Source organism: Heliangelus exortis, chromosome 12 (genome assembly GCF_036169615.1).
Source record: "Heliangelus exortis chromosome 12, bHelExo1.hap1, whole genome shotgun sequence".
NCBI classification, from domain to species: Eukaryota; Metazoa; Chordata; class Aves; order Apodiformes; family Trochilidae; genus Heliangelus; species Heliangelus exortis.
In genome coordinates, this window is record NC_092433.1 from 5,551,325 (window position 1) to 5,577,529 (window position 26,205).

The following is a 26,205-nucleotide window of genomic DNA, read 5'->3' on the forward strand; positions in this document are numbered from 1 at the left end:
GGCCCAGGAGGGCTGTCAATCCGCGATAGGACCCGCCCCCGACGCCCCTCGCCGCCGCTGAGTGGGTGAACGGCGCTGTCACTCAGCGGGAGGGCCCCGCCCCTCCGGCGCTGCCGGGTGACGCGTCCGGCGGAACCCGCGCGTGCGCCCCGTCCCGGTTCGCTCCGTACCGGTACCGCTGCTGTCCCGGGACCCAGCGGGGTCCTCCCCGGGCAGCCATGGGCGGCAGGATCGAGTGCGTGTTCTTCAGCGAGTTCCACCCCACGCTGGGACCCAAGATCACCTATCAGGTGGGGGAGGGCTGCGCCTGGGCCCGGGAGGGGAAGTGGGCCCTGAAGGTACCACTCAGGGGCCGGTACCGGGGCAGGGCCCTGGCGGGGGCCACGTCCCGGGAACACCCGCCCGCTACGGGAGGCCGGGAGTGGGGTCTGCTCCCCAGCAGCGCGGTCCGGGCCGGCTGTAGCGGGTCCCTCCCTGTGTGCCGCTGCAGGTACCGGAGGATTTCATCTCCCGGGAGCTCTTTGACACCATCCAGGTGTACGTGATCACCAAGCCCGAGCTGCAGAACAAGCTGATCACCGTGTGAGTGCTGGCCAGACACCGGCTGTCTGTCCCCCGCTCTCCTCGCCACCACTGGGCGGGTCTGACCGAGCGGGACGTGTGGCAGAACCAGCTCTGGGCCCCCGAGGTTCTGTCCCGGTGGTCCGCGGGGTCACTGCCGTGCCCGCAGTGAGCCACGCAGGGGGGTGCGGGGCTGGTTGTGAGGGTGGCCGGTGGTGCATGTGGTTGTCAGCCTCAGAGAGTCAACCGAGCCTTGAGAGCTGTGCTGGTTTTGGAAGGAGACTGTTTTCTCCTCTTCCCCACACACACCCCTTCCCCAGACTCTGTGTTTTGCACTCTGAGCCATCATTTCTCCTGCAAAGCAGAGACCCCACCCACCCACCCACCCACCCTCCCTTGTGCTGGGCTCATCCCTCCCTGAGGGTGTAGGTGCAGGTTATCTTTGTCCCCCAGCAGCACGGCCATGGAGAAGAAGCTGATCGGGTGCCCTGTGTGTATCGAGCACAAGAAGTACAGCAGGAACGCTCTGCTCTTCAACCTGGGCTTTGTCTGTGATGCCAGAGCCAAGGCCTGTGCCCTGGAGCCCATAGTGAAGAAGCTGGCTGGCTACCTCACCACCCTGGAGGTGAGACCCCGGCCAACATGGGCAGCAGCTGCCTCACCATCTGCCCCGTGGAGTCACTGGTGCTCTGTCACACCTTGTGCATCACTGGGCATTGCTGGGAGGTGGGGAGCAGCTTTATAGTGAGGAGGGGATTGGCTGGTTTCAATTCAGGGACAATAGGACCTGAGACTCGTGGTTCCTAGAGCAAGGAATTCTCTGGGGAGGAGCTGACTCCATTTTCTGCTCTCTTTAGCTGGAAAGTGGCTTCATCTCCAATGAAGAGAGTAAACAGAAGCTGGTTCCCATCATGACCATCCTGCTGGAGGAGCTGAATGCCAAAGGGAAGTGCACCCTGCCCATAGGTACGGTGTCAGCAAGGGCAGGAGCAGGGGAGGGCAGTGTTGGGGGGGCCCTGGACTGTCCCCTGCACTGCTCCTGGCAGCTCCCTGCCTCTCTGCACTTGGACCTGAAAGTTGGCCAAGCCAGCCTGGTGCTGGGTGGCTCCAGGGCCAGGAGGGATGGGGTTATGGGCTGCAAAGCTCCTCCTCCATGTGGTGTGGGGGTACCCTGGGACTGGCAGTTGTGACCTCCTGAGGAAGTTTCTGGGAGGTCTGAGTGTTCCCCCACCCCTGGCCAGATGAGTCCAACACCATCCACCTGAAGGTGATTGAGCAGCGCCCAGACCCCCCCATCGTGCAGGAATATGATGTCCCTGTCTTCACCCAGGACAAGGATGACTTCTTCAACTCCCAGTGGGATCTCACCACGCAGCAGGTCCGTGTGCTTGACGTGGGCAGTGTGGTTTGAGGGGGATCCCGGGTCAGAGTTGGGTTGTACTGGAGATCACCATGGTGATGAGCAGGGCGTGGTGCTGGGGCCTGCGTGCAACGCGTTCACCCAACACGAGGATAAAACACTGCCAGGGAGGGAGCCCACCCATCCCAGAGTGCTCCCGGGTGCTGGGGGGGCTTTAAGGTGGTGCCTCCCTGCTCTCTCCCTTCCTAGCTCTTGCCTCCTCCCTTCCTAGATCCTGCCCTACATCGATGGCTTTCGGCACGTCCAGAAGATTTCAGCAGAAGCAGATGTGGAGCTGAACCTGGTGCGCATTGCAGTGCAGAACCTGCTGTGAGTGCAGGGGGGGCCTGGGCAGCCTGGGGCAGGGGCTGGGTGCTTACAGAGGGTCTCTCACCTTTTCCCTCCCTGTCTGCAGGTACTATGGGGTGGTCACGCTCGTCTCCATTCTTCAGGTGGGTCAAGACACAGGGTGTGGAGCTGCAGGTGGGATTTGGGCATCGGGGCAGCCACTCAAGGGGGAGTGGTGGGGTTTGGAGTGGGGTGGGTCTGTCTCTGGGAGCTGTGGCTGAGCAGCTTTGCCTTTCCCTCACCTTCCAGTACTCCAATGTCTACTGCACCACGCCGAAGGTGCAGGACCTGGTGGATGACAAGTGTCTCCAGGAGGAGTGTCTGTCCTATGTCACCAAACAAGGTACAGTGACACACTTCTGGGCTGCCAGTGAAGGGAGAAGGGTGGCTGACTGGTGACTTGTCCCCGCAGGGCACAAGCGAGCCAGCCTCAGGGATGTCTTCCAGCTGTACTGTGGGCTGAGCCCTGGCACGACAGTGCGAGATCTCATCTCCCGATACACCCTGCAGCTCCAGAGGGTGGATGAGAGGTCAGAGCCAGCACCTTCCTGCTCAGCTCCTGAGGGTGGCAGTAAAACCAAGGGTGTCAGGGGGAGCACCCCGCTTCTGTAGGTGGGGAAACAGGCAGCAGTGTAGTGGAACCAGGTGGGAATGGGGGGAGCTGGAGGGGTTGACACTTCAGTGTCATGGTCCCAGTCTCTTTCCCCACTCCTCCCCAGGAGGCTCATCCAGTTTGGGCTGATGAAGGGCCTTATCCGGCGGCTCCAGAAGTATCCTGTCAAGGTTGCCCGGGATGAGAGGAGCCACCCAGCCCGGCTGTACACAGGCTGCCACAGCTACGACGAGATCTGCTGCAAGACTGGTGAGGGTCTGGGCTGTTCCATGTGCTCTCAGGGCTGGTGAGAGGCTGGGGGCTGCCTGCCCACCCAGGGCCTTCAGACCCCGGGGAGATGGGACTCTGGGCTGGGCTGTGTTCTGGGCTGCCAGACCCGCGCTGGGGTGCAGGGAACTGAGGGGCCTGGCCAGCCCCCAGGCCACCTCTGCTGGCCACTGGCCCCCCACTAACAGCCCCCTCCCCTCCCCTCCCCTCTCCCCCAGGCATGAGCTACAAGGAGCTGGATGAGCGCCTGGAGAACGACCCCAACATCATCGTGTGCTGGAAGTGACGGCGGAGCGGGCAACCGGGGCCCGGGTGTCCCCGCGTGTCCCCCGTGCCCACCGCCCACCCCTTTTTTGCTCCTCCGGACCGCCAGGGGGCGCCAGAAGCTCCTCGGTGCCGGCAGGGGGCGGCAAAGGCGCCGCCATCGCTCCGTTGCTATAGCGACGCCACCGCCATGGCCGCCGCCGCCGGGTTGGCGACGTTGCTGCCCGCCGAGGCCGAGGCGATGGTGCAGGCGCTGCAGGGCACCGAGCTGCGGGACGTCGGCGGGCAGGGGTGCGAGGGGGCGGTTTTTCAGGGTGCGGGGCCTGGGGGGGGGGAAGGGGCACAGTTCTGGGGTGTTCCCAGTTGGAGGTGTGGGAGGAAGAGGAAGGACCTCTGTTTTAAGGTGAATCCAGGGGGTCTGGATGGGCGTAGGGAGGACTGCCCTGATGGTTTTAGGGTAGAGAGGAGTAGTGTTCATTTTAGGGCCCTCACAGTGTGTCTGTGAGACAGAAGGTGAGAATAAAGAGGGGTCCCCTGAAGGTCTGGGGAAGAGAAGAAAGGCTGTGGTTTTGATGTGACACCAGAGGGTCATGGTGGGGTGGGGAGAAAGGAGGAGATTCCCCACTTCTGGAGCCCTCCTGGAGGGGCTGAGAGAGAGAGGAAAGTCTGCACAAAGAAGGACCTCAGTTCTGGGGTGTCCCCAGGGTGTTTGTGTGGGTAGGGGTGGTGGAGAGGAGACCCCCAGTTTCAGGGTATCCCCAGTGGTGTGTCTCATGGTGGGTGTTGCTGGGGGACAGTGGGGTTGGGGCTACCACAGGCAGAGCTGCTCTCCTGAGGAGCTCAGTCTCAGGTGACAGTATGGGGTGTGGAGGTACCTGGCAGGCTTGGGGCACTTCCTGGGAATGGGAGCACCGGGAGCACCTCCAGGAGCAGAGTGGAGCCTCAAAGCCAGTGGCCAGAGGTCTCTGGCACTGATGTCCATGCTGGCTGCTCTGCAGATGGCTTCGGCAGCATGAGTACGTGGAGAAGCTCAACATGCATTCCATCCTGAGTGCCTCAGCAGGCCAGGAGCAGTTCCTCATCGAGCTGCTGGTCACCTATGCCAAGGTGAGCTCCTTGGGTGTGGGAGTGATCCCTCTGCCAGCCTCAAACTGGGGGTGTCTTGTGGACACTGTGCAATTCTGGAATAAAATGGTGAAGAATCTGCTGTATCTCTGGCAAAGATGGTTTACTGGTGACTTACCAGTGTTGTTTTTTTAAGAAATTAAAGGTTGAGCTGCTGTCTTTCTACTTGCTGGTCTCTGGTTCCTCTTGGAGGTTGCTTTGTTCCCAGCCATGCACTGGCACCTCTGGTTGCAGATCTCTGCCCTATCCCTGGGGATTGCTGTCCCAGAGCATGCTGGATTGCACTGGGATGTCTGGTGCCCTGGACCTGCTCAGCTCCTGGGGGTCCTTTCTCCCCTTTGCCACCCCAGGAGCTGTGTCTGCCCTCTGGTCAGAGAAAAGCTGCTGATTTCCAAGCTGGGTGACCATGAACCCAGCGTGCTCCATGTCCACTCTCTTCCCTGGGATAACTCTCAAGTCTTTGTGGAAGAACATCAACAGTGAAAGTGGTTCCTGGTCTGAAAGGCTTTGCTCCCACATCCCTAGATTCCTGTGCTCATTGGGGAGCTGATCTCTGTGGAGATCTGGAAGCACAAGATCTTCCCTGTGCTGTGCCAGCTGGAGGACTTCAAGCCCAGAAGCACCTTCCCCATCTATGTGGTGGTGAGTAGAGGAGGCACTGGGAATGAGCCTGGAATTTGGCCGGGCACCACTTCAGCTTAAAAGTAAATCTCACTTGGAAGATCCCAGAGCTGAGGTCTTGTATCTCACCAGCCCAAGAGGCTGTGGTGAGCAGCCTGAGAGAGTGGGAAGCACCTGGGTTCCCAAAGCCACAAGCAACAAGCTGGTGTCCTCACCCCCTGAGAGGGACAGGGACTCACTCCCAGGAGAACTCAGCCCCTGCCTAATCCTGCACAGAGACTCCCTGGAGCTGCTCCTGGAGCTGGATATGCTCCTGGTTTGCAGCTCTCAGTGACTTGGTGCTACCCCAACTTCCAGGCAGCAGCATCCCTGGGGTGTCTGCCCCTCTTCAAGAGATTTCCCCTGGCACCTCTACCCAGAACACTGTCCTAGGTTACCTGCCTCTGGGCTGAAAAAAAAATCATAGGGAATGTGCTTAAAGCTTGGAAGTTTTAACCTGGTTTTGGTGTCCTGCTCCCAGGCACTGTGTGGCTCTGTGCTGGAGCTGAGGGCTGAAGGTTGCCCAAGGGCTATGGCTGTGGTTCAGAGACAGAGCCCCGAGGAGCTGGGCAGCAGGGCTCTGGCAGTCTGCTAAAGTGTCAGGGACATGTTAACATAAAAATTAATATGAGCTCTGTGAAAACTGCAGTGCTTTTAAAGATTATATCACTTGTGTTTGGCTCTTGGACTTGCATTTGGCTACAATTACATCAGCAGCCTCTTGGAAGAGCCTTTTCCCTGTCCCATTGCTCGTGTCCTCACTGCTGTCCTGTGACTGCTCTGCTCTTACCTCACTCTTGCTGTTTCCCCCCTGCAGCTGCACCACGAAGCCTCCATCATTAACCTCCTGGAGACAGTGTTTTTTTACAAGGTAAAGGACAGATTCCACTTTTATTTCTGTGCAAAACCCCTGGGGCTGGAGGGCACAGCTGTGGGACCTGGCCCTCCATGACACTCCTGTTGTCCTGAAGGAGATCTGCGAGTCAGCAGAGGACAGCATTCTGGATTTAATTGATTATTGCCACCGAAAACTGACCCTGCTCACAGCCCAGAGTGCCAATGGACAGGCAGTGACCCCAGCAGAGCTTCGTACCAAGGATCTGCCCAACCCCTCGTCCGTGCAGGTGAGGAGACAGACAGTGCTGTAGCTCGGGGGGCACAGAGGATGTGGGCAGCCTGCAGAGGCACAGGGAGCCTTCCTGTGGAGAACTCCTTGGTCACAACCCCAGCACCTCCCGCTCATCCTGGAGGCCATCTGGTGCTCGTCCATGCCACGGTCACTTGTGGCAGGGCCAGCCTGAGCCTTCCTGTGGGACACGGTCCTGAGGGGCTGAGGGGCACTGGGGAGCTGTCAGATACACGAGATGTTCAGGAGAGGCTTTGGGATCTTTGCTGTTGCTCTGAAACGGTGTGTGTGTGTGTGAGTGTGTGTGAGTGTGTGTGTGTGTGTGTGAGTGTGTGAGTGTGTGTGTGAGTGTGTGTGAGTGTGTGTGTGAGTGTGTGTGTGTGAGTGTGTGTGAGTGTGCAGCCTGTGAAGCCATCTTAGCTCAAGCTGCAGCTGGAGCCAGAGTTAACCATGAGAGGGATCCCTCTGAAAATCAATGTACAACACAACCCAGGATTGCCCTCACGTGTTTTTACCCCCAGCTTCCTCACTGCGCTGGTGGGGAACCTGGAGCTGTTCCCAGTCTGGGTGTTCCATGGCTGCCACACACACACCTTCCCAGTGCAGGATCTCTCTTTGCTCTTAAGATTTTTCCTCTTAGCACCTCAAGTTTTCTTTTCAACTGCACACATGAGGAGGTGTGACTGGAGAAGCAGGGTTAAAGTGATAGCCTGCAGGCTTGGCCCAACCTCACTGCCTCCAGCCCTTGGCTTGCTGCCCAAGCACGTGCTCCTCTTCCAGAAGAGGGAAGGAAGTGGAGGGCTCTGTAACACAATAGGGATGTTTTCCAGGAAATGTTTTCCCAGCTGGGGAGAAGGGGGTATCTCTGTTAGTGCTTTGACGTGACTCAAGTTTAAAAAATTACCTTTTCCAGCCAATGTGGTTCTAAAAAGTGCTCATCTGCCAAGGAGCCTGGTTTCCTCTGATTCATTCCAGCCCCTCCTGACTCTGCATACTGTAAGCCCCAAGAAAAAAAAAATGTTCCTGCCCTCTCCTTTGTGACTGTGTACAGTGTTCACCCTGGAGCAGGACCCATTCTGCTGTCCCCAGAAGACAGTCCCAGGGATGAGATCTGGATACTGGGAGGAGCTGCAGGAAACAGCCTCACCAGCAGAGTTTGGAGAGGTGGGGGGGGGTGGAGGGCAGAGCTCAAGAAGCTTTCTTGGTAGCATGTGGGGCACCAGAATGGGGAGCACAGAGCTTCTCACCACAGGAATTTGGAAGGGAACTGTTGCAGAGGCACTTTAGAGGAGCAGGAGCTGCTGAGGTCAGTGCTCTGCACACAAGGATGTGAGCTGCTGAGCACTGGGCTGGAGAGCAGAAGTTCTCTCCATGGAGGAGGACTTGGCACCTCTAAGCTTTTCCATCCCAGTGGTCTCAGAAGAACACTCAGGGGGTGACCAGGCTGTTAGCCTCAGCACCTGGGGCACAAACAGGGAGTCCACATTGCCTGGGAAGGGAAGGAGTCTGGGGGGCTGGAGAGCATGACGTAGCTGTGGGCTGGGATAACCACAGGCAGACACTCAAACTGGCTGTCCACAAGCTGGAGGGGAGCCAGATCCAGGAGGGGTGGATGTTGGACTGCCAGAGTTTCTCCTTCTTCCTCCTCTTCTGGTTCCTCTGCTCCCCACACAGCTCCCCCCTCCCTCAACCTCACACATCTCTGCAGGGCCATGGGACACAGGGTGATCCCAGAAGGGGACAGAGATCTTGGACTGGCCTTTCAGGGGGTGCCCTGGGGCAGGGGGGCTGCTGCCCCTAGCTACCCACAGGGGTAGGGAGATGAGGGACAAGTAACAGTGTGCTGTGAGCACTTCTGCAGCTGCCCTGGCAAACAGGCAGTGCTGGCACAGTCGAGAGGAGAAGCAGAGTTTGCATTGCAGGGCTCTGCTTTCCTCCCCAGCCTATGGTTCCTGAGGCACAACTAGCAGGCTGCTGGCTCCCTGTAGCTCCTGGGAAATGGGGCCTGAAATCCTGAGGCTGTGCTTGTCCCTCCACAGGAGCTGAAGAAGCAGGCAGAGATGATGGAGTTTGAGATTTCCCTGAAAGCCCTGTCTGTGCTGCGGTTCATCACTGATCAGGTGGAGAGGTAGGTGCCCAGGAGCAGCAGAGGACATGTGCCCAGCTCTCCAGTTGAGATTCCCAGGGGGTCACAGCAGGTCCCTGCATCCCTGGTGGCACTGGACCCCAGGAGGTAGATGCAGCATCCACCCCACCTTGCGCCATGGTACTCATGGGAGCCCGGATCATTGTTGGTCTTCCTGCGTCTCCCAGTTGCCTCAGGATGCATTTGTATCTCCTCTGGATGTTTCAACCTTTCTGTCATCCCTCCAGCCTGCCCCTGAGTGCACTGACACGGATGCTGAACACCCACAACCTGCCCTGCCTCCTTGTTGAGCTGGTGGAGCACTGTCCCTGGAGCTGCTGGGAGGCAGGTACGGATTGTGCCCCCCTGGGGCACTGTGGGCACACTGATGGTGTTTTGGGAACTGCATCCACTAGCTGGTCTGCTGCAGAAGCCTTTGCTCCCTCCATTGCCCCCCTCCTTCAGCCCCCTCCTATTTACTGTTTCTTGCCTGAAGCTGTTCAGCTGGGCAGCAGCTGCCACACACTGGGCTGGGGACCTGGCAGTGCTCCCCAGGGCCCCTCCTCACACAGGGCTGTGGCTCTTCTGTGACAGGACAAGGAGCAGAAGCATAGCATGACTGTCAGCCCCAACTGCTCCTCTGAGGAGCCTTGTCCTGGGCACAAAAAGACCAGAGTGCCAGCCCCAGTCTCAGCCCCTCCGCACCTTTGGGGGACAGCGCTGAGAGCTGGAGCCTGACCTGGGCTCTCCCAGGCAGCAGACCCATTGCCCTGAAGCTGCTGGTCACTGAGCTTTGCTCTTGCCTCTGATCAGGTTGTGGCCATTGCCTGCACCCCCAGCCCTGCCTCCTGCAGCTCTGCACCCAGATGTGCCCCCTGCACAACCCCCCCAAAGTCCCCCCCCAGCCTCCCAGCACAGCCTGGAGCGTGGGAACCCATCCTCCCATCCCCAGCCCGGCTCCAGGGGGGTCACAGTGCAGGCAGGGCTGGAAGAGATGCTGGGAAGCACGTGGCTCTGCGCCTGTCAAGAGGAGCCCAGCTGGTTGTGAGAGCTTTCCTTCTTCCTCCAGCCAGGAAATGCATCCCTTCTCCTCCCCTGTGTGCTTGGGGTATCAGAGGGAGCTTTGATCCAGGGCCCTGAGGGAAGGACTGGAAAGAAACAAGGCATTTCCAGGCTGTGCAGATGCAGAGTTACATCCTCCTCCATCCCTCAGAGCAGCACAGTAGCTCCTGGAGCTTGTTTTGTCACCTCTGTTATATTCATGCTACTTCTGGCTTTCAGTGACAGAAGAACCTCCAGAAGAGCAGGCATTGGCCCAGCTGATACCCCAGAACATGCCTCTGCAGCCACTCCTGCTGCAGCTACCAGTGCTCTGTGCTCCTGGCCAAGTAGAGAGAGAGAGTTTAGGGATTTTTCTGTTCCTGCCACAGCACTAATATTTTCATAAACATTCTGTTTGCCTTTTGTGCTCTCTGATATATTGTCTCACTACCAAGAGGGCTGCCATGCTGAGTGAAGGGGTGGGGAAACTGAGGCAGGCTGGAGCAGTGGGGCTTGCCTCTGTGAGGCAGTGAGCTTAGGTCAGCATCCCCACCACTGAGCTGTCTTGGGCAGTGCTTTCTCTCCCAGGAACTGTGTTCTTTTGTCCCTCAGGCAAGCTCAAGAAGTTTGAGAATGGCACATGGCACGTGGTGCCCCCTGAAGACCAGATGAAGATGACCAAGCTCGATGGGCAGGTGTGGCTTGCTCTCCTCAACCTCCTGCTCAGCCCCGAGTGCCAGCGCAAATACCACTTTGATGGCTTCAACAAGAGCCAGCTCCTCAAGGTAGGACCCTCTACCATGAAGTCCATGGGCCCCACAGCACAGTAGAACCTCACCAGCACTGGGCACCTCTGAGCATCTCTCCCCATCCCTGCTGCAGGCTCCTGGGAGCCAGTGGTGGGCTAGCAGAGGGGTCTGTCAATGTGCCAGTGGCAGCAAAGCTTGTGAGTGCATCCTGTGGGACCCCCATGGGTCGCTCTGCCCCACAGATCCCTGCTCTTGCTGTGCTGCTTCCCCAGCTATAGCTCCCTTGTCTTGATTTTCATCTGTTTGTTCTTCTCCTCTCCTCTGTGGCTGCAGCTCCGTGTGTTCCTGACTGACACCCTCATTGACCAGCTGCCCAACCTGGTGGAGATGCAGAGATTTCTGAGCTACCTTGCTGTGACAGAGCCAGCTCGCCCTAAAAAGGACCTTGTCCTGGAGCAGGTATCCTGTGGCTCTCCCTCCTCCTACCCAGCCACTCTGTTTTGAGCCTGGCAGCTCCCTGTGCCTTTTCCTCCCACCAAGCTCAGCTCTGGAGAGGTGGTGCTCTGGTAAAGTAGCCAAGTGCCCATGTCACAGTTCCACCCTTATATTCAGCAACATTGATCGTGGGCAACATGAGAGCCTTGTCCTGCTACAGCAGTGGCCAAGGAGTCACATCTAATAGCATAAATTCTGGGTTATAAACAGCTCTCCAGATGGCATTGAGTCCCCAGGGTGGTGGCTGCATGGGGCAGGGACAACCCCTGGCTTGTTTTGACAATTAACTCCTTATTTATCAGTGTTTGCCTGATGAATTCTGGACTCCCCAGTGGAGAACTCCCCCTTTCAGCCCTGGCCCAGGGCTGCTTGGCACACTGCATGAGGAGGGATACCAAGGTCTGGTAGCAGAGCCCAGAGTCAAACTGGTCTCAGCTCATGTCTGGAGTTCTGAGGGTCTTCAGACAGCTGGGGGTCCTTGGGGTTTTGAATCTGTGCAGGGTTAACCACTGGAGAGGAGTGTTGCTACTGCCTTCTTGTGAGCTGGAGGAGAAACTGGGGGCGTGGGCAGATCTGCAAAGTGGGCACTGGATGAGCAGAGATTCTTCCCCACTGCTGGAGCTGCAGGGAGGCTCCACGCTGCTGGGGCTGTTGGGCAGTGGGTGCTTGGGCTGTGTGGAGGAGGAGCACACTGTGCCCAGCTGGCCCTGTGGCCTGGGGGTGGGTGGTGTGCCCCTTGGCCTGTGCCTGGAGGTGGGTCCCCTCGGATGGGGATGGCAGCCAGGCAGAGGTGGCTGTGGATTTGCTCCAGGTGCCTCAACTGGCAGCGTGTCAGTGGGGCAGGGACAGGCAGCTGCCACTCTGGGGAGCTCATCCAGCCCTTGCCCGGGCTGCTGCCCCTCTCAGACACTCTGCCTGTGTGCTGGTGCTGCTCCTGCCCCCACCAAAAGTGGGGGCTGAGCCTGGTGGGCAGGGACAGCCAGCTGAAAGCGCACACGTGGGCTCCCTGCTCTGCCCAGAAAGTGGTGAACTCACTCCCTGTCACCAAGCCAAGCTTTGGAAAGGCCTTTTTCCATTCCCCTGCTTCCAGAGCAGCCTCCTCCCCTCCCAGGCCTGGCTATTTTTACTCTGCTGGAGAAGACAGCACTGTTTGAAGCAGCAGCATCCCCTCCAGAGCCTGAGCTCCCCACACTGCTCTTGGCTGGTGATTTCCCTCTTGCACTGGCCCATCCTTCCCCGGGTGTTCATCTTCAGGGAAGTGACGAGTGGAAAAATCTGCTCAGGCAAATGGCTGCAGAGCACGGGATCACAGGGTGCTGAGATCACAGGGCTTTCTCTTCAGGAGCCTGTTCCTCAGGGCTGCACTCTGGCTCACAAACAGAGTGCAGAGGTTTTTCCTCATTTCACCTGAACCCTGTCCCCTTCCTGTACCCAAAACCACAGCTGCACTCCCTGTGCCTTCACCTCTGTGTGTGCTGCCTCCACTCACCCTCCTGGGGGGACACACTGCTTGTGCCCAGCACCTTTGATCTGGCTGTGAGCAGCGCTTCCTCCTGCATGGCTTCTCCTTCCAGGTTCCTGTCATCTGGGACCACATCCTCAAGAAAAATGCAGGGAAGTGGGAGGCCATTGCTAAGCACCAGGTGAAGCGTGTCTTCAGCCCCACTGAGGAGGAGCTGAAGCTCCAGGCACACAGGTAAGACCTTGGCACATGCCCAGGGAGTGCCCAGTGGAGCCAGTATCCCCATTAGCTCAGCACTGGGAGGACAGAGGAGTCTGTGGTACTGGCTGGGAACGTCCCCTCAGTGGCACCAGGGACAGTTTGCTGCTTGTTCACAGTTCCCTGTGAGCAGTCTCACCCCGTTTCTGCCCACCACAGGTGGGCACAGACCTACAGCCTGGACATGATGGAGGCTCTGGCCCCTGACAAGCCTCGCTGTGGGGCGTGTGGTGTGGAGGCAACCAAGCGGTGTTCTCGCTGTCGGAACGAGTGGTACTGCACGAGGTAAGGGAGCCATGCAGCCCCCAGTGCCTCCCTGCAGCCCCCAGTGCCTCCCTGCAGCTCCCTATGCCCCCTGTGCACCACAGACCTCACCAAAGGATGCTGTGAAAGGGCCAAGAGAAACCAGGGCTCCCTTGCTCAGCACCACTGGCTCTCCGCTTGTCACATACATCTCCAAACCTTACAGTGAGGCTGATGTGCTGGGACACTGGTAGAGGAGGTGCTGGAGAGTGTTGTCACCCCTCCTGGTGCCCACACCAACAGCAGCAACAGGCTGGGTCTCCCATGGTGACACTGTCTTCTTCCCCTGAGCCTTGGCAGGACAGGAGTAGTAAGAAAAGCTCCTATGGATTTGTGGGTGCAGGTGATGTGGCAGCTGGGACGGTGGCAGTAAATTAAATCTTCTCTGCTCCTGAACCATATGGCAAGGTCTGGCATTAAACCCTCTTAGCCCCTGGAAATGGGGGCCTCATCCACCTCCCTGTTGGGCTAATGCTCAGCCATGCCAGCTCCCACCCAGCACCTGAAGAGTGCAATTGTGGGGTTTGTCCTTTTCACTGTTTCACTCCCAGGGATGGGTGTGGCCCTGCTGCATCCCTACTTGAGCTGCAGGCACCCCACTTTGCAGCAGAGCCCCTGAGCTGCCTTCCCCTCCACAGGGCATGCCAGGTCCAGCACTGGCAGAAGCACAAGGCTGCCTGCAACCTGATGGCCGAGGCACTGAGGAGAGCAGATGACCCTTAAGACTGGCATCTGACCCACAACTCAGCAAAGCAGAGGAGCCAGGGGCCACAGAGAAGTCAGCAATGGCCCCTTTTGCCTTCTCCCAGACCTGGGCAGTGCTTGCCAGGATCAGCTCTTCCCCCCCCCCCTTAGCCTACCCCCCCCAGCCTTCCCCAATAAATGCCCTTGTGTACCTGAGTGCTGCTCAGCTCCTGCTTTTTTCCTCCTAGCTGAAGATGCTAAACTGCTTCCTCCCCTTCCTTGCTCCTAGGGCAAAGGGGCATGGAGTTGTTTCTCTCCTCTGCAACAAGAGATCCCAGAGAACCCAAAAGAAAGAGCCAGTACCCCCATGGTTTCCAAATGGGCCAAGCCTTCTGCAGCTGAGAGAGGGAAGGGTGCGAGAAGGCCTTTGTGTTGCCTTTTGGTTGCCATCATTTGAGCAGCTAGGGGAGGCAGAGGATGTGGTTAGCATGAGCACCTCGCTGTGAGAAAGCACTTGAATTTTTCTCAGGTGTTCATCAGCCGCCATCTCATAGGGATGATTCTCCCCCTCACTCATTAGCACCAACCTAATGGCCCCCTGCCCACCCGCATCTTTCCACAGGGTGTACTGATGGCCTGCTGTGCCTCGGGGTGCATCCCCAGCTCTTCTTGGCCACCAAAGGCCCAGGAAGCCTCTGCCGAAGGGCCAAAGGAGCCGTGACAGTGAGCAGGAAACCATCTTAGTCCTTGGAGTTTACTCCTCGCCCGGGCTGCTCAGCTGGAGCTGTGTCGGTACCAAGCACGGGGGGCTTAGGCTGTTTCTCCCCCGCTGCCAGAGGCTCCCTCACCCCCTTTCTGCCCTGGGAAACTGAGGCAAGGAGTCAGGCTGGCCCCGGTGGAGAGAGTAGGGCTCCCGTAGCCGGGCCTCCCCCTTACCCAGCAGCGACTCCGGGAGCCTCATCCCCGCCTCCAGCCCAACCCCGCCGGGGTTGCCAGGACCGGGGGTGGCGGTCGGGACCCCGGGGATGCTGCGCGGCTTCCCCTCCCCGCCCCGTTCCTGCCTCAGTTTCCCCCCCTCAGTGCCCGGACGGGGCGGCCCCTCCCGGTCCCCGCCCCGGCCCCATCCCCGGTGCCGGCCCCCGGCCGCGAACGGGCCATGGAGCTCATCGAACTACGGGAGCTGCAGCCGGAGCCGCGGCCGGGACGGGGCCGCCTGGAGCGAACCAACGCTTTGCGCATCAGCCCTGCCCGGCGGCACGGCCCAGGAGCGCATCCGGACCCGCGGCTGACGGCGGCACCGGGGACCGGGCACCGCTTCGAGCCGCGGCGCCGCGGGCTCCACACCTGGTGCGATCTCTGCGGGGACTTCGTCTGGGGCGGCGGCAGGAAGAGTCTCCAGTGCCGCCGTGAGTACCGCACCGTGCCCCAGGGCTCCCGCCATCCGGAACCCCCACCGGGCATCGGGCATCCCTCCGCCAGGCGTCTCCACCGGGCACCTCCACCAGGCACAGGGCACCCCGCCACCCCGCGTCCCCAGCATTGGGCCACTGGGCATCCCCACCGGGTATCAGGCATTCCGGTACCGGGCATCCTGCCACCAGGCACAGGGCATCCTAGTACCAGGGCACCCCCACTGGGCATCCTGACATCTAGAACCCCCACCTCTGGGCAGCCCCACCAGCCACTGGGCATCCCGGGCACAGGCATCCCACTGCTGGGCACCAAGTGTCCTAGTGCTAGGCACCCCCACAGAGCAGCAGGCATCCTGGTACCAGGCATCCCTACCAGGGATGAGCACACACCCCAGGCACTAAGCACCCTGATGCTGGGCCCCTTTACTGGGCACACTGGGCATCCCAGTGCTGGTCACCCGCACTAGGCAGAAAACATCCCAGCACTGGGTAGAAGCCTCCTGACACTGGCCATGGGCATCCTAGCACCAGGCACCCACACCAGATGTGGAGTTTCGTGGAAGAGGGCATCCACACTGAGCATGGGCATCTCAGTACCAATTGCACCATGCACTGGTACTGGGTGGGCACTTCCTTCAGACCCTGGGCATCCCCACACTGGGCACACCCCTGGGTAGGGAGCAAAGGCACAACAGTGCTGTCCCCTGGGACACCTGCACAGTGTGGGCAGGCAGCTGGCACCACGTGTAGTGGCACCCCAGGCACTGGGTACCAGCACTGGAAGCAGTGCAACCAGGGGTACTGGGCACCAGTACTGGCACCACGTACCAGCTCTCACCCCACTGGTCACCAATACCCTCTCTGGCATGACCAGCAACCCTAGCCTGCAGAACCAGGCTCTGGGGGTGATACCAGCCGTGGCTGAGATCCAACAACACAACACAAAGCATCTTAAAATCCCACCAGGATTTGGGGTGCCATGGGATGGGTGGCCCCACTAACCCCCACCCATCCTGTCCCTGTCTCCAGACTGCAGCTTCACCTGCCACTACCGGTGCCGCGCCCTGGTGCGGCTGGACTGCAGTGGCCCCCCGGGCGCCGGTGACGAGGACGATGGCACTGAGCAAACGCTGGAGAAGGACACCAATGTGGTAGGGCCTGGCCCGTGTCTGTGGAAGGGGAAGGGGTGGCCAACCTGGGGCTGCCTGGGCTGGGGTGGCTGTGCTGTGTGAGGCCATGTCATGCCATGTGCTGTGCCACACTGTGCCATGCCATATGAGGCTGTGCCATGCTGGGCTGGGTTTCCTGTGCCGTGCCATGCCAGGCTGTGCCAAGCCGAGGCTCTGTTGAACCATACAGGACGGGGCTGGGCTGGACTATGCCGGGCTACACCAAGTGATGTTGGGCTTTGCTGGGCTGTGCCGTGCCAGGCCGTGCCGAACCATGCCGGGCTGTGCCGAGCTAATACGATATGGTGTGCGCTGTGCCATGCCACGCCGGGCTGTGCCGCACCGGGCTGTGCTGTGCCACACGGGGCTGATCTGGGCTGTGCCACGACGGGCTGTGCCGTACCGTGCTGTCCGCCCTTCCCGGGTCTCCGGCGGGTCCGGGCGGGCGGGCTCGTTGGCGGTGAAATCACCGCCGGAAGCGGGGCTGAGCCGCACCGCCCCCGGCCGGGGCGGGGCCGAGAGGGGAGCGGGGACCGCGCTGAGTCGAGCCTGGGACGGAACCGCGACAGGGACCGGGCTGAGCCGAGCCGCGACCGCGACAGGGACCGGGCGGTGCTGAGCCGGGACAAGGACCGGGAGCAGGCTGAGCCGGGCCAGGAGCGGGCTGAGCCGAGTCGGGACAGAGAGCGGGCTGAGCCGAGCCGGGACCGAAAGCGGGCTGCGCCGGGCCCCAGCCGGGCTGGCGCGGGGCCGGGTGTGCCCGTGTGCCCGCGGGGCCGCGGGTCGGCCGGGCCGGCCCGCGGCCGCCGCCGTGTCCGTGCCGGTGTCCGGGGCGGGGGGCGGCCGCGGCGCTGCCGGGGGCTGCGGGGCGGCGGCGCTGGCGCTGCGGCGGGGCGGCGCGGGGGGCACGGGGGGCAGCACGGCCAGCAGCGGCTACTGCAGCCAGGAGGACTCCGACTCCGAACCCGAGCTCTTCTACACCGCCCGCACCTCTCTCGGCCGCCGCCCTCGTCGCCGCCAGGTCGGTTCCCGGGCTGCCGGCCCTGACGTCACGGGGGGATGGGGTGACGTCATCCGGGGGAATGCATCTCCCCCTCCCCCCGGAGGCTGGGTGCTGGGGGTGAGTGGGGGGGCAGGCGAGGGTGGGCTTCGTGCGGGGCCAGTTGTCGCCCAGCGAGGGGGAAAACGTGGGGTGCTGGTGGTCATGTCTTGGAGATGTGCACGGCCCTGCTGTGGAGCGAGTGTGGGCTTGCATGGGGAAGCGGGGCCCTGTCCAGTTGGACATGGCGCTGTGGGGTGACCGGGGCTTTACTGCTTGGCATGGCTGCCCCATGCCCCCCCAGGCCACCATCTGCTCCCAGAGTGGGTGAGGGATGGTGTCGGGGTGAGCCCCCTGGAGCAGCCTCGCAGCTGTCCCCATCCCCTGGGCACCCCATCAGGGTCCAGCAGTGCCTGCGTGCACATGGGGTGATCATCGGGGCTGGGAGCCTCAGGTGCCCCACGGCGCTGTGGGGACATGCGTGGCTCTGCGCGGCGGCTCCGTGGCCCCACGTAAATACTCATTGCCGGGTGCTGGCGGCGGGGACGCCGAGCTGGGCCAGCCGGGTTCCCCCTGGCGCGGGGCCAGCGCTTTGAAGCCGGGTGCCAGTGGCACGGGCGGGCTGCACCCCCAGCCCGGCCCTCCTACCCCAAATCTCGGGGCGTCCCCGCCGGCGCCTGGCCTGCCCCGACGCCCTGGTGCCAGGCTGGCGGCTGCCGGTGCTCTGCCTCGGGGACGTGTCTCTGATCTGGGGTGTCGGGACGGGACGCCCGCAACCGGGACGTTCTCGCAGCGGATTCATATGTCCTTTCGGCACCGGGGATGGAGACAAGGGCGGGGGGGAGTGGCCGGTGGCCGTTTGTCCTCTGGGGGCCTCGGTGATCTCAGCCTCGCTTCCCCGGCGCAGCCCAGCTCAGCGCCAGCCGAGCTGATGCAACCCCGCGCAACTACCTACGCGTGTCAGCCGGTGTTTCGGGGGGGGCGCGGGGCGCTGGGGTGGTCAGAGGGGTCCCCCCGGCCAGCGTGCCACTAATCCCGGCTGCTGTCCCGCAGGATGAGCCCAGCGAGTGGGAGAAGACAGAGCTGGACCAGGCGCAAGTGGAGCAGCGGATCAAGGAGTACAACAGCCAGATCAACAGCAACCTCTTCATGAGCCTGGTATGAGGTCGGCGCGGGGCTGGGGGAGGGTCGCAGGCCCTGCCCTGGCCCCGCTCACCCCCTCTCCCGGTGTCTTCCAGAACAAGGACGGCTCCTACACCGGTTTCATCAAGGTGCAGCTGAAGCTGGTGCGCCCTGTCTCGGTGCCGGCCACCAAGCGGGTCCCCTCTCTGCAGGGGGGGCGGCCGGGGCCACGAGCCTCTGGGGTGAAGCGCCGCACGTCCTTCTACCTACCCAAGGGGACCGTCAAGCACCTGCACATCCTCTCACACACCCGGGCCAGCGAGGTGATCGATGCTCTCCTCCGCAAGTTCACCGTCATTGACAACCCCCGCAAGTTCGCCCTCTTCGAGAGGTCTGAGAAGGATGAGCAAGGTAGTGCCCGGGGCGACCTGTAGGGGTGGCTGTGTCCCCGTGGTGGTGTCCCCTGTGGAGGCAGCATTCCCATGGCATTGGTGTTCCCGTGGTGGTGGCTTCCTCCGTGGTAACATCATCGCTGTAGCAGCAGTGTCCCCTGTGGCAGTGGTGTCACTGTAATGGCAGCATCCTTGCTGCAGTTGTATCTTTCGGGGTGGCAGTGTCCCCAGTGGCTGTGGGACAGTTCCCCATGACAGCGATGTCCTCCATGGTGATGTCCCCATAGTGGCAGCATCCCTATAGCAGCAGTATCACTGCCACATTTTGGTGGCAGTGTCCCTTGTCACCATGGGCATGTCCCCCATGGCAGCAGTGTCCCCCGTGGTGGTGATGTCCCTACAGTGGCAGCATCTTTATGGTAGCAGCATCCCTGTAGCAGCAGTGTCCCCCGTGGCAGTGATGTCCCCACAGTGGCAGTCTCTCCATGGTGCTGATGTCCCTGCCATGACACGTGGCCACCATTGCAGTGTACCTGCGGAAGCTGGCGGATGAGGAGCAGCCCCTGCGGCTGCGGCTGCTGGCCGGCCCCAGCGAGAAGGTGCTGAGCTTTGTCCTGAAGGAGAACGAGACTGGGGAGGTGAACGTGAGTCCGGGGACAGGGAGGGGTCTGGCACCCGCACCGCTGGGGGACGTGGTGTGTCCCCACGCCACATCCCCATAGCGACAGCAGCCTGTGTGTCCGCAGTGGGATGCCTTCACGCTGCCGGAGCTGCAGAACTTCCTGCGCATCCTGCAGCGGGAGGAGGAGGAGCACGTGCGGCAGCTCCGGCACCGCTACGCCCGCTGCCGCCAGAAGATGCAAGAGGCCCTGGCCACGCGCATGCCGGGGTGACCACGACAGCCGCACCCGTGGCCAGCCAGCACGCCGGGACCCTTGCCTGCCGGCAGGGGAGGGGACACACCGGGCCATCACAGCCCCCATGGGGCTGGCCCAAGGAGTGGGTGTCTCCTGGGAGAGTGAGTGTCTGGAGAGAGTGGGGGCCCTTGGGGGGAGCGAGTGTCCCCTAGGGGTGTGCGTGTCTGTAGGGAGTGAGGGAACCCAGGGGAGGAAATGTCCTCTGGGGGAGAAGGTGTCCTCTGGGGGTGGGGGTGCCCTAGGGAGCAAGTGTTTGCAGGGGAGCGAGCGTCCTCAGGGGGTGTTGGGTATCCCCACGGGGTGTTCATGTTCTCAGGGGAGTGGGTGTCCCCGGGGGTGTTGGTGTCCCCGGGGGAATGGCTGTCCCTTGCGGGGGAAGCAGGGCATTGAACACCAATAAAGACATCTGGGTGACGAGGCCTGGCCTACGGCATGTCCTTGGGGCGGGGAGGGCTGGGTATGGGGCGGTAGGGGACAAGATGACTTCCCTCCGGTGCCATTGAGGTGGGTGTGGCGGTCGCAGCGGGATTCGAACCAGCGGTCCCAGGGTTCCCTCCGGGGCGGGGAGGCGCGGGGAGGCGGGCGTGTCCCCCGCCGCTGTCACGTGATGCGGGAGCCTCCGCCTCCTGCCGCGGTCACGTGCGGGGGCCCGGCGGGCGCCGGAAGTGCCGCAGCGCGGCGGCGCAGGGAGGGGCTCGGTCGGCGTCGCCGGCGGCTCCGGGCCGCTCTCCCCCGCCCCCCTCCCCCCCCTTCCCCTCTCCCCCTTCCTCCGTCCCGCTCCCGCCGCCCCCCGCCATGGGCACCACCGGCTCCAAGTCGCGGGGGCTGTGGCCTTTCGCCTCCCCGGCGGCGGGTGGCGGCGGCGCCGAGGGTCCCGGCGGGCAGCAGGCCCTGGCCCGGGCGCGGGCCGCGCGGGCCGCTACCCCCTTCGTCTTCACACGGCGAGGGTGAGAGGCGGGGGGCGCCGTTGCCATGGCAGCGGGGTTGGAGGTGGGTGGGTGGGTGGGGGTTCTGCGCCGCTGGGTCGGTGCAGGCCTTGCCCGAGGACCGGCCCCGGCATGGTGGGGGGGACAGGCCTGTCGTGGGGCGGGGGAGCAGCCCCTCACGGGACTGGCGGTGCCGGCTCTGCCCGGTCTGGTCCCGGGGGCTGACAGCTGTCGCCATGCTCTCATCTCATCTCATCTCATCCCACTTCACCTGCTCACCTCTCCACTTCTCTCGGCAGCTCCATGTACTACGATGAGGATGGGGATCTCGCACACGAGTTCTACGAGGAGACAATCGTTACCAAGAACGGGAGGAAGCGTGCCAAGCTGAAGAGGATCCACAAGAACCTGATACCTCAGGTAGCTTGTGAAGCGTGGGGGAGAGCATGGTGACAGCTGAAGTCTCGCTGTGCATGGGCCTTCTGCCTCTGGGCAACTTCTGGCCAAGAAGGATGTGTGCGTGACAGTGGTGTTGGCAGTGGTGTGATTTGTACCTCGGTGGTGCTCAGGATTAAGTCTCGTCTTAAAATAAGAAGTTGGCATAGAGCTAGACCAGGGATAGGGACACCGACTGAGGGGCTCGGAGTGGGAGGAGAAGAGCCTGCTTGTAGGGAAACTTCTGGGGGCATAAAAGGAGAAAAGGGAGGATGAAACCAGAGCAGCAGAGAAGCCCTGCAGGAGTCTTTCCTAAGTACCCAGAAAGGCAGGCACCTGAGATAAGCCTCTGGTGTGCTCCAAGGGGTGATCCTCCCACCAGTGGGATGGGACCCTTCTGTGGACTGAGCAGGCAGTTATGGGAGGATGAGGATTCAGTGCTGCTCCCCAGGCAGGCCTGGCCTGTGGGACTAACTCCTCACTGATGTGGGCTGAAACTCACCCGATTGGAAAGCTGAGTTGAGCTGGAGACAGCAGGCCCTGAGCCCCGCCCCCCCTTCCCCCTCTCCATCCCAGCCCCCACCTGCCAGCGGATCCGATCGGATCTTCCTGGTGTCGTAACAGGAGAAGGCTTGGACGGAGCATGGGAACGGTGCCTGTAGCTGGCATGCGGGGAGCGTGCATTCAGCAGCCTCCCCTCTGGATAGAAAGCTGCTTTTCTTGTGCGCCAGCTGCCCTGGCTGCTTTCTCTCAGAGAGCTCTTTTCATTCTTTTAAATCCCGTGAATGAAAGGTGCCGGATGAAAAGCACAGGCAGCCAATATCTGCCAGTCACACACCAGCTGCTGCACGGGCAGTGCCTGGCAGAGCAGCTCCCTCCTTCCCCGCCCCGCTGAGCTCTGTGCCCGCCGTGTGTGGCAGCCAACCCTCGCTCTCCAGGGACGAGTTCGAAGGGCAAAGTGCTTTTATGGCTTCGTGTTCCCCGAGGGCAGCGTGTCCTCTGTCTGTGTAGGGCGACTCACAAGGCTCAGGGCTGCTGTTTGGTGGTTCTTGGGTGGTCTGCTCTGCTCACCACTGGCTCTTCTTTCAGGGCATAGTCAAACTAGAGCACCCTCGCATTCACGTGGATTTCCCAGTGATCATCTGCGAGGTGTGAGTCGACGGAGGTTGCTGCCCCTGGCTGGGAGGCCCTGCCCTGCTGCTCCCAGCCTCACCAGGCCAGGCTGCCTCGTGTTCCCACCCCAGGAGGACTCTGGGTGTGTGGCAGGGACGGTGGCTTTCCCCTCGCCTGGACGTGAGGTGGGACGGAACCGGCTGGGCTGGGCTTGGCTTAACGCTCCTCGCAGGAGATGGGTGACCTTGTGCAGCGACTGCTTGAAAAACACCTTTGCTTGAGTCAGAAGACTTAAAATACCTTTTGTAGCCTCTAGCCGACATTTTGATGGGTAACTGGAACTGCAGACAAGCTGCTTTGTGGGAACTGGTAAAGGGAGAGCGAGCCTGCACTTCCCACCAGAGGATATTCCCTGCTTCTCAGGTACGCGGCCCAGGGTGAGCCAGGGTAAGGTGATGTGCTGCCTGGAGTCCCTCGGGCCCAGTGGAGAGATGGCCAGTGTTGCAGCCTGTCACTTGACACGGGGGTTTTGTGCTGCTGCCCTGGGCAGGTCTGTTGATGGAGGATGAAGGCTGAGGGGGTTCCATCTCAAAGCACACTTGGCTGCTGCTGCGCTCCTCTCAGGACGGCGACAGAGATCAGATGCCACTCTCATGGACCTCAGTCTCTCCCTTCCATGTGTTTCCCACTCATCCCAGCACTGGGGACGTTGGCTTTGCTGCTGCCCACAGTCCCTCAGCCTGCAGATCTCTGCAGCCTGTGGCTGCTGCTGGTGGCAGTAAGGTCCCCAGCTCTGCGGCAAACTTGCTCCTGCCAAGCGCTGTCCCTCACCCGCTGCAGGGCCGAGCCGCAGGGCATGGAGTCTCCTCATAATGTCCCTGTCCCCCAGTGCCACCTTGGATGTACCTGCTGGCGGGGTGAGCTTTGACAGCACTGACCAGGAAGGAAATCATCTCTTCCCTCCCTGTCCCCCAAAAATAATCGATTGGTGTGCCCGGCTTGGAAATCTCCCTGGCGATGTGATCTATGGTTCCTCCCATCCCAGCTGGTGGCAGGAGGAGAAACACGATGCACTTTAAAGGAAGGCTCTCTGTTCTGTCTGGGAAGGTTCTGCTCTTTTCTCCTCTTTCCTCCTGCTTGAGAAGGTTGGACTTGCCTTGCAGCAACCTGAAACCTCTCTCCCCTGTGTTCGAGCCCCAGGACACCGAGCCAGTTGCCCCAGGGCCAGGGAAGGGCCTGACCCGCTCCACCCTTGCCAGTGCTGGGAGCCACAGCCTCCCTGCCCGGCTGTCCAGGAGCAGGCAGGTGGAGGTGGTCTGGCCATGGGGCACGGGCACAGCTTTAAACTGGGTCAGAGCCTGCTCCCCATGGCAGCCACCTTGGCTTTCCTCCTCTTTCGTTCCAGAACTTATTTACTTTCTAAGCACTTCAGATGTTTGCTACCTCGATTTTTAATTTAAGCCGCTGGCACTTGGCCGCCAGCCCTGTCGGCGTCTACGTTGGATGTATCCATCCCCACGCCCGCCCAGAGCCGCCCGGGCGCGGGGCCACATTCCCGGCTTCGGGGAGATACGGGCGGCGTGGCTGTTGCTGTCTTCCTGTCACCACCTCTTCCCTCCGTGTCCCCTCACCCGCTGTTCCCATCGGCAGGCGCGAGCAGGGAGGGTGAAGTGGACGTGCTGGCAGGGAAGCCGGCAGGGCTGAGCTCGCCTACACTGTGATGCTGGGCGCTTCTTTCCACGTCTTTTGTTCTCCTGCTTGCTTGAAAAGAGTCTTGTCTTGAAACAATCCCCCACTGAAGTGTTTCTTACTTGCACCGCCTGCTCTCAAATTCCTCCTGGGCTGGATCTCCCTGGGAAGGGGTCCCCACAGGAGAGCAGGAGCTGCTGTCCCCCAGGAAGAGGAGAGGAGAGAAAGCCGTGGCTGGGCTGCCTGGCCCTGCTGCTGTCCAAGGGCTCAGGAGGCTGCACCGAGCCCACCTTGGGTACTGGGGAAGACAGAGGAGGAGCAGAGAGGAGGTGGGTGCTGTTTGCCTGCCCTGACTGGGAGCCCCTTGCCTGGCTGCTGGCCAGAAATCTGCTGACAAGGCACAGCCTGAACCCCGGGGGGGGAAAAACGGGAACGAGCTTAGTGAGGATGCTTTTGTCCTCCCTGACAAGCTGCCTGCCCTTCCCCCAGCGTGTCAAACATGCTTCCCCCAAAAAAAAGACTTCTCCCACCCTGCCGTGTCACCAAAGCAGCAGGGAACCTCTGCAGACTGCCAACAAGTTGTGTCCTGTCCCTCTGCTTCCCAGGCTGGTCCCCGAGCAGCCAGACTCCCAGACCCCTCCCTTATCCTGCAGCAGCAGGGCCTTAGGAGGGCCCGGAGGGATCTTAAAATGTGAAGGTCACTGTAAATAGTATCTATGTCCACTGTGGTGTTGGAGCAAGCAAAAAAAACAGAAAGGAAAGTTTTTCCTTTTGATTTTGTGTTGGGATTTTTTTGTATGATTTCTGTGCGACATTGTGCTTTCTTGTGTGGATGTGTAGCTGAACCATACTCACCAACACTAGGCTCCTTGCTCCTCTAGAGTACGGGTAGGACCCGTGGGGTTGGGAAACATACACTATTTATGGTCCTTCTCCCAGTGCATCTGTCCACTTTTGTTAAACTTCAATAAAATTATTTGTAGAGCCCACAAGTCCAAGAGCTGTCTGATTGGGGAGGGTGAGTGGCCGTGCAAGTGGGATGGGGAGCTGAGAGGAGGGGGGCTTTACTATGCTGGGCTGCTTGCTGCTGATCCCCGTTTTTTTTTTGGGGGGGGGGGTGTTTGTAGATGCCAGACTGGTGGTGGAGGAGCTGGGAGTCATGGCTGTATCCAGGTACTTGGATTAGGCACAGCCAGAGCCGATGGCTTTGTCAGACCGAGACTCCACTTGTAGCTGCTGTGACAGCCTTTAAATGTATAAACAAAATGTATTTATATAAATAGAAGTCTCTTGTTCAGCGTGGTAGGGTTGGAACCCAGGCCCCCTCGCGTGGGGAAGGACGTCTGGGTTGGAGGCAGGGGGTCTGATCCCAGGAGGATCTGTTTGCTCCTTCACTGCCTGCCCTGCCAAATCAGTGCCTTGTTAACCACCGGGGCTGACGACATTCTCGGACCTGGCGTGACCCGGTGCCGGGATGTTGCCTGTCCCGGAGCGGTGCCGGCTCCCCCGTGGGACAGCCGTGATCCCACTTTTTTCCCTGTGTCCTGCCCCCGGCTGCCCTGTGAATGTTTTCGTGTAGCCACCGCCACCTCTTACCGTTTCCTCCGCGTAAGCCGGCTCGGAAATGAGCCGCTGACGAGAGCTGTAATGAGTGAGTGGTGCGGGGTGTCCTGCCAGCGCTTCGCCTTGTGCGGGGTGAGGCACTGGGATTTTTGCCCAGTGATCTGTAGAGGCACCAACCCCAGGAGGGGACGGATTGTGATGCCCTCCAGGGTTACCGGGTGGCTGCACCGAGCGTTACAGCTCAGCGAGGTTAAGCCAGGCAGTGGTCACCTCTCTGTCCCCAGCCCAGATCCTCTCGCACCTTGCCCGGACCCTTCCGGCACCGGCGGATGTGACTAACGCCCCGTTATCCGGTGTCAGGGAGGGATTCACAGCTGCAGGTCGCTTGCTGGGCTCACCCCGACCCCTGCTCACCTCCACCTCTCTTCTCTCCTGCCTGCTGGGAACAGCTGCCCCCTCCCAAAATCCAGGGTTTTCTCTGTGAGAAGACAGGAGGGAAACCGGGGCCGGCAATGCCAAACCCTCCCGGGGGGTGAGAAGCTGCCTTGTGTTGAGGACATCATCTCTCCCAGCAGCAGAACCGTGTCCCCCTCAGCCACCCCGCTGCCGGGGGGAGCCCGTTACCTACCACGCACGAGGCCGTGGAGGGTGGAAAATTTTAGGCATTCTTGGTGCCGGATCAGGGAGCTGTTTACTGCCCGGAGGAGAGGGCAGCACCCGCTGGAGCTGGGATTTCTTGGCTCCCAGCAATCTCCCCCGAGGGTTTCTGCAGCCAACGCCTGGCCACCGGCCGACCTTCCCTGCCTCATTCCCGACCGGTGCCCAGCCCTGCCCACGGGCCGGGACGAGCTGTGAGGCACAGCCTAGGTTTGGGGCAGCCAGCTGGGACATCATGCCTGTCCATGGTCACCCTCGTGTGGGATCTTGGCCACTAAAGCTGGCACCGGA

General features: G+C 61.1%; 3 protein-coding genes across 14 annotated transcripts; all 3 read left to right on the forward strand.

Annotated features, from left to right (window-relative positions):
• The first annotated feature begins 49 nt into the window (after nucleotides 1-49).
• RASSF1 (Ras association domain family member 1) lies at nucleotides 50-19,950 on the forward strand. 3 transcript variants are annotated; one of them, XM_071755667.1, is made up of 6 exons: nucleotides 14,533-14,886; nucleotides 15,922-16,043; nucleotides 18,154-18,258; nucleotides 18,339-18,633; nucleotides 19,143-19,258; nucleotides 19,361-19,950. In XM_071755667.1, exons 1-6 carry the CDS (start codon nucleotides 14,637-14,639, stop codon nucleotides 19,505-19,507), a joined length of 1,035 nt encoding a protein of 344 aa, XP_071611768.1. In that variant the 5' UTR covers nucleotides 14,533-14,636; the 3' UTR covers nucleotides 19,508-19,950. The 3 variants fall into 3 exon arrangements, with proteins under 3 accessions (XP_071611769.1, XP_071611768.1, XP_071611770.1); XM_071755668.1 differs by lacking the exons at nucleotides 14,533-14,886; nucleotides 15,922-16,043 and adding an exon at nucleotides 50-61; XM_071755669.1 differs by lacking the exons at nucleotides 14,533-14,886; nucleotides 15,922-16,043 and adding an exon at nucleotides 16,925-17,082.
• ZMYND10 (zinc finger MYND-type containing 10) lies at nucleotides 80-14,159 on the forward strand. 5 transcript variants are annotated; one of them, XR_011728202.1, is made up of 12 exons: nucleotides 80-290; nucleotides 491-582; nucleotides 1,015-1,186; nucleotides 1,419-1,527; nucleotides 1,803-1,939; nucleotides 2,193-2,290; nucleotides 2,376-2,412; nucleotides 2,558-2,651; nucleotides 2,721-2,838; nucleotides 3,028-3,170; nucleotides 3,407-3,743; nucleotides 4,451-4,742. XR_011728202.1 is itself a non-coding variant. In XM_071755664.1 (12 exons), the coding sequence occupies exons 1-12, from the start codon at nucleotides 3,643-3,645 to the stop codon at nucleotides 14,110-14,112; spliced, it is 1,341 nt and encodes a 446-aa protein (XP_071611765.1). In that variant the 5' UTR covers nucleotides 3,476-3,642; the 3' UTR covers nucleotides 14,113-14,159. The 5 variants fall into 5 exon arrangements, 3 of the variants coding, with proteins under 3 accessions (XP_071611765.1, XP_071611762.1, XP_071611763.1); XR_011728203.1 differs by having other exon boundaries at nucleotides 81-290; nucleotides 1,018-1,186; XM_071755664.1 differs by lacking the exons at nucleotides 80-290; nucleotides 491-582; nucleotides 1,015-1,186; ... (5 more) ...; nucleotides 2,721-2,838; nucleotides 3,028-3,170 and adding exons at nucleotides 5,103-5,219; nucleotides 6,055-6,108; nucleotides 6,209-6,361; ... (5 more) ...; nucleotides 12,653-12,778; nucleotides 14,103-14,159 and having other exon boundaries at nucleotides 3,476-3,743; nucleotides 4,451-4,559.
• Nucleotides 19,951-20,169: 219 nt separating the features above from the next.
• TUSC2 (tumor suppressor 2, mitochondrial calcium regulator) lies at nucleotides 20,170-24,686 on the forward strand. Of its 6 annotated transcripts, none has more exons than XR_011728205.1 (5): nucleotides 20,170-20,478; nucleotides 20,757-20,877; nucleotides 21,982-22,185; nucleotides 22,315-22,428; nucleotides 22,556-24,686. XR_011728205.1 is itself a non-coding variant. In XM_071755672.1 (4 exons), the coding sequence occupies exons 1-4, from the start codon at nucleotides 20,327-20,329 to the stop codon at nucleotides 22,562-22,564; spliced, it is 396 nt and encodes a 131-aa protein (XP_071611773.1). In that variant the 5' UTR covers nucleotides 20,170-20,326; the 3' UTR covers nucleotides 22,565-24,686. The 6 variants fall into 6 exon arrangements, 3 of the variants coding, with proteins under 3 accessions (XP_071611773.1, XP_071611774.1, XP_071611772.1); XR_011728207.1 differs by having other exon boundaries at nucleotides 21,982-22,147; XR_011728204.1 differs by having other exon boundaries at nucleotides 21,982-22,428.
• The last annotated feature ends 1,519 nt before the right edge of the window (nucleotides 24,687-26,205 follow it).

Excerpts from the sequence above, each read along its gene's own strand:
- ZMYND10 (XM_071755661.1), top strand. The coding sequence starts at position 3,643 with ATGGCCGCCGCCGCCGGGTTGGCGACGTTGCTGCCCGCCGAGGCCGAG. Across the intron at positions 4,560-5,102 it reads TGCTGGTCACCTATGCCAAG|ATTCCTGTGCTCATTGGGGA; the intron begins GTGAGCTCCTTG and ends CCACATCCCTAG. Across the intron at positions 10,738-12,347 it reads AGGACCTTGTCCTGGAGCAG|GTTCCTGTCATCTGGGACCA; the intron begins GTATCCTGTGGC and ends TTCTCCTTCCAG.
- RASSF1 (XM_071755667.1), top strand. The coding sequence starts at position 14,637 with ATGGAGCTCATCGAACTACGGGAGCTGCAGCCGGAGCCGCGGCCGGGA. Across the intron at positions 16,044-18,153 it reads TGGAGAAGGACACCAATGTG|GATGAGCCCAGCGAGTGGGA; the intron begins GTAGGGCCTGGC and ends GCTGTCCCGCAG. Across the intron at positions 18,634-19,142 it reads GTCTGAGAAGGATGAGCAAG|TGTACCTGCGGAAGCTGGCG; the intron begins GTAGTGCCCGGG and ends CCACCATTGCAG.
- TUSC2 (XM_071755671.1), top strand. The coding sequence starts at position 20,327 with ATGGGCACCACCGGCTCCAAGTCGCGGGGGCTGTGGCCTTTCGCCTCC. Across the intron at positions 20,479-20,756 it reads TTCGTCTTCACACGGCGAGG|CTCCATGTACTACGATGAGG; the intron begins GTGAGAGGCGGG and ends TTCTCTCGGCAG. Across the intron at positions 20,878-22,314 it reads ACAAGAACCTGATACCTCAG|CCTCTAGCCGACATTTTGAT; the intron begins GTAGCTTGTGAA and ends TACCTTTTGTAG.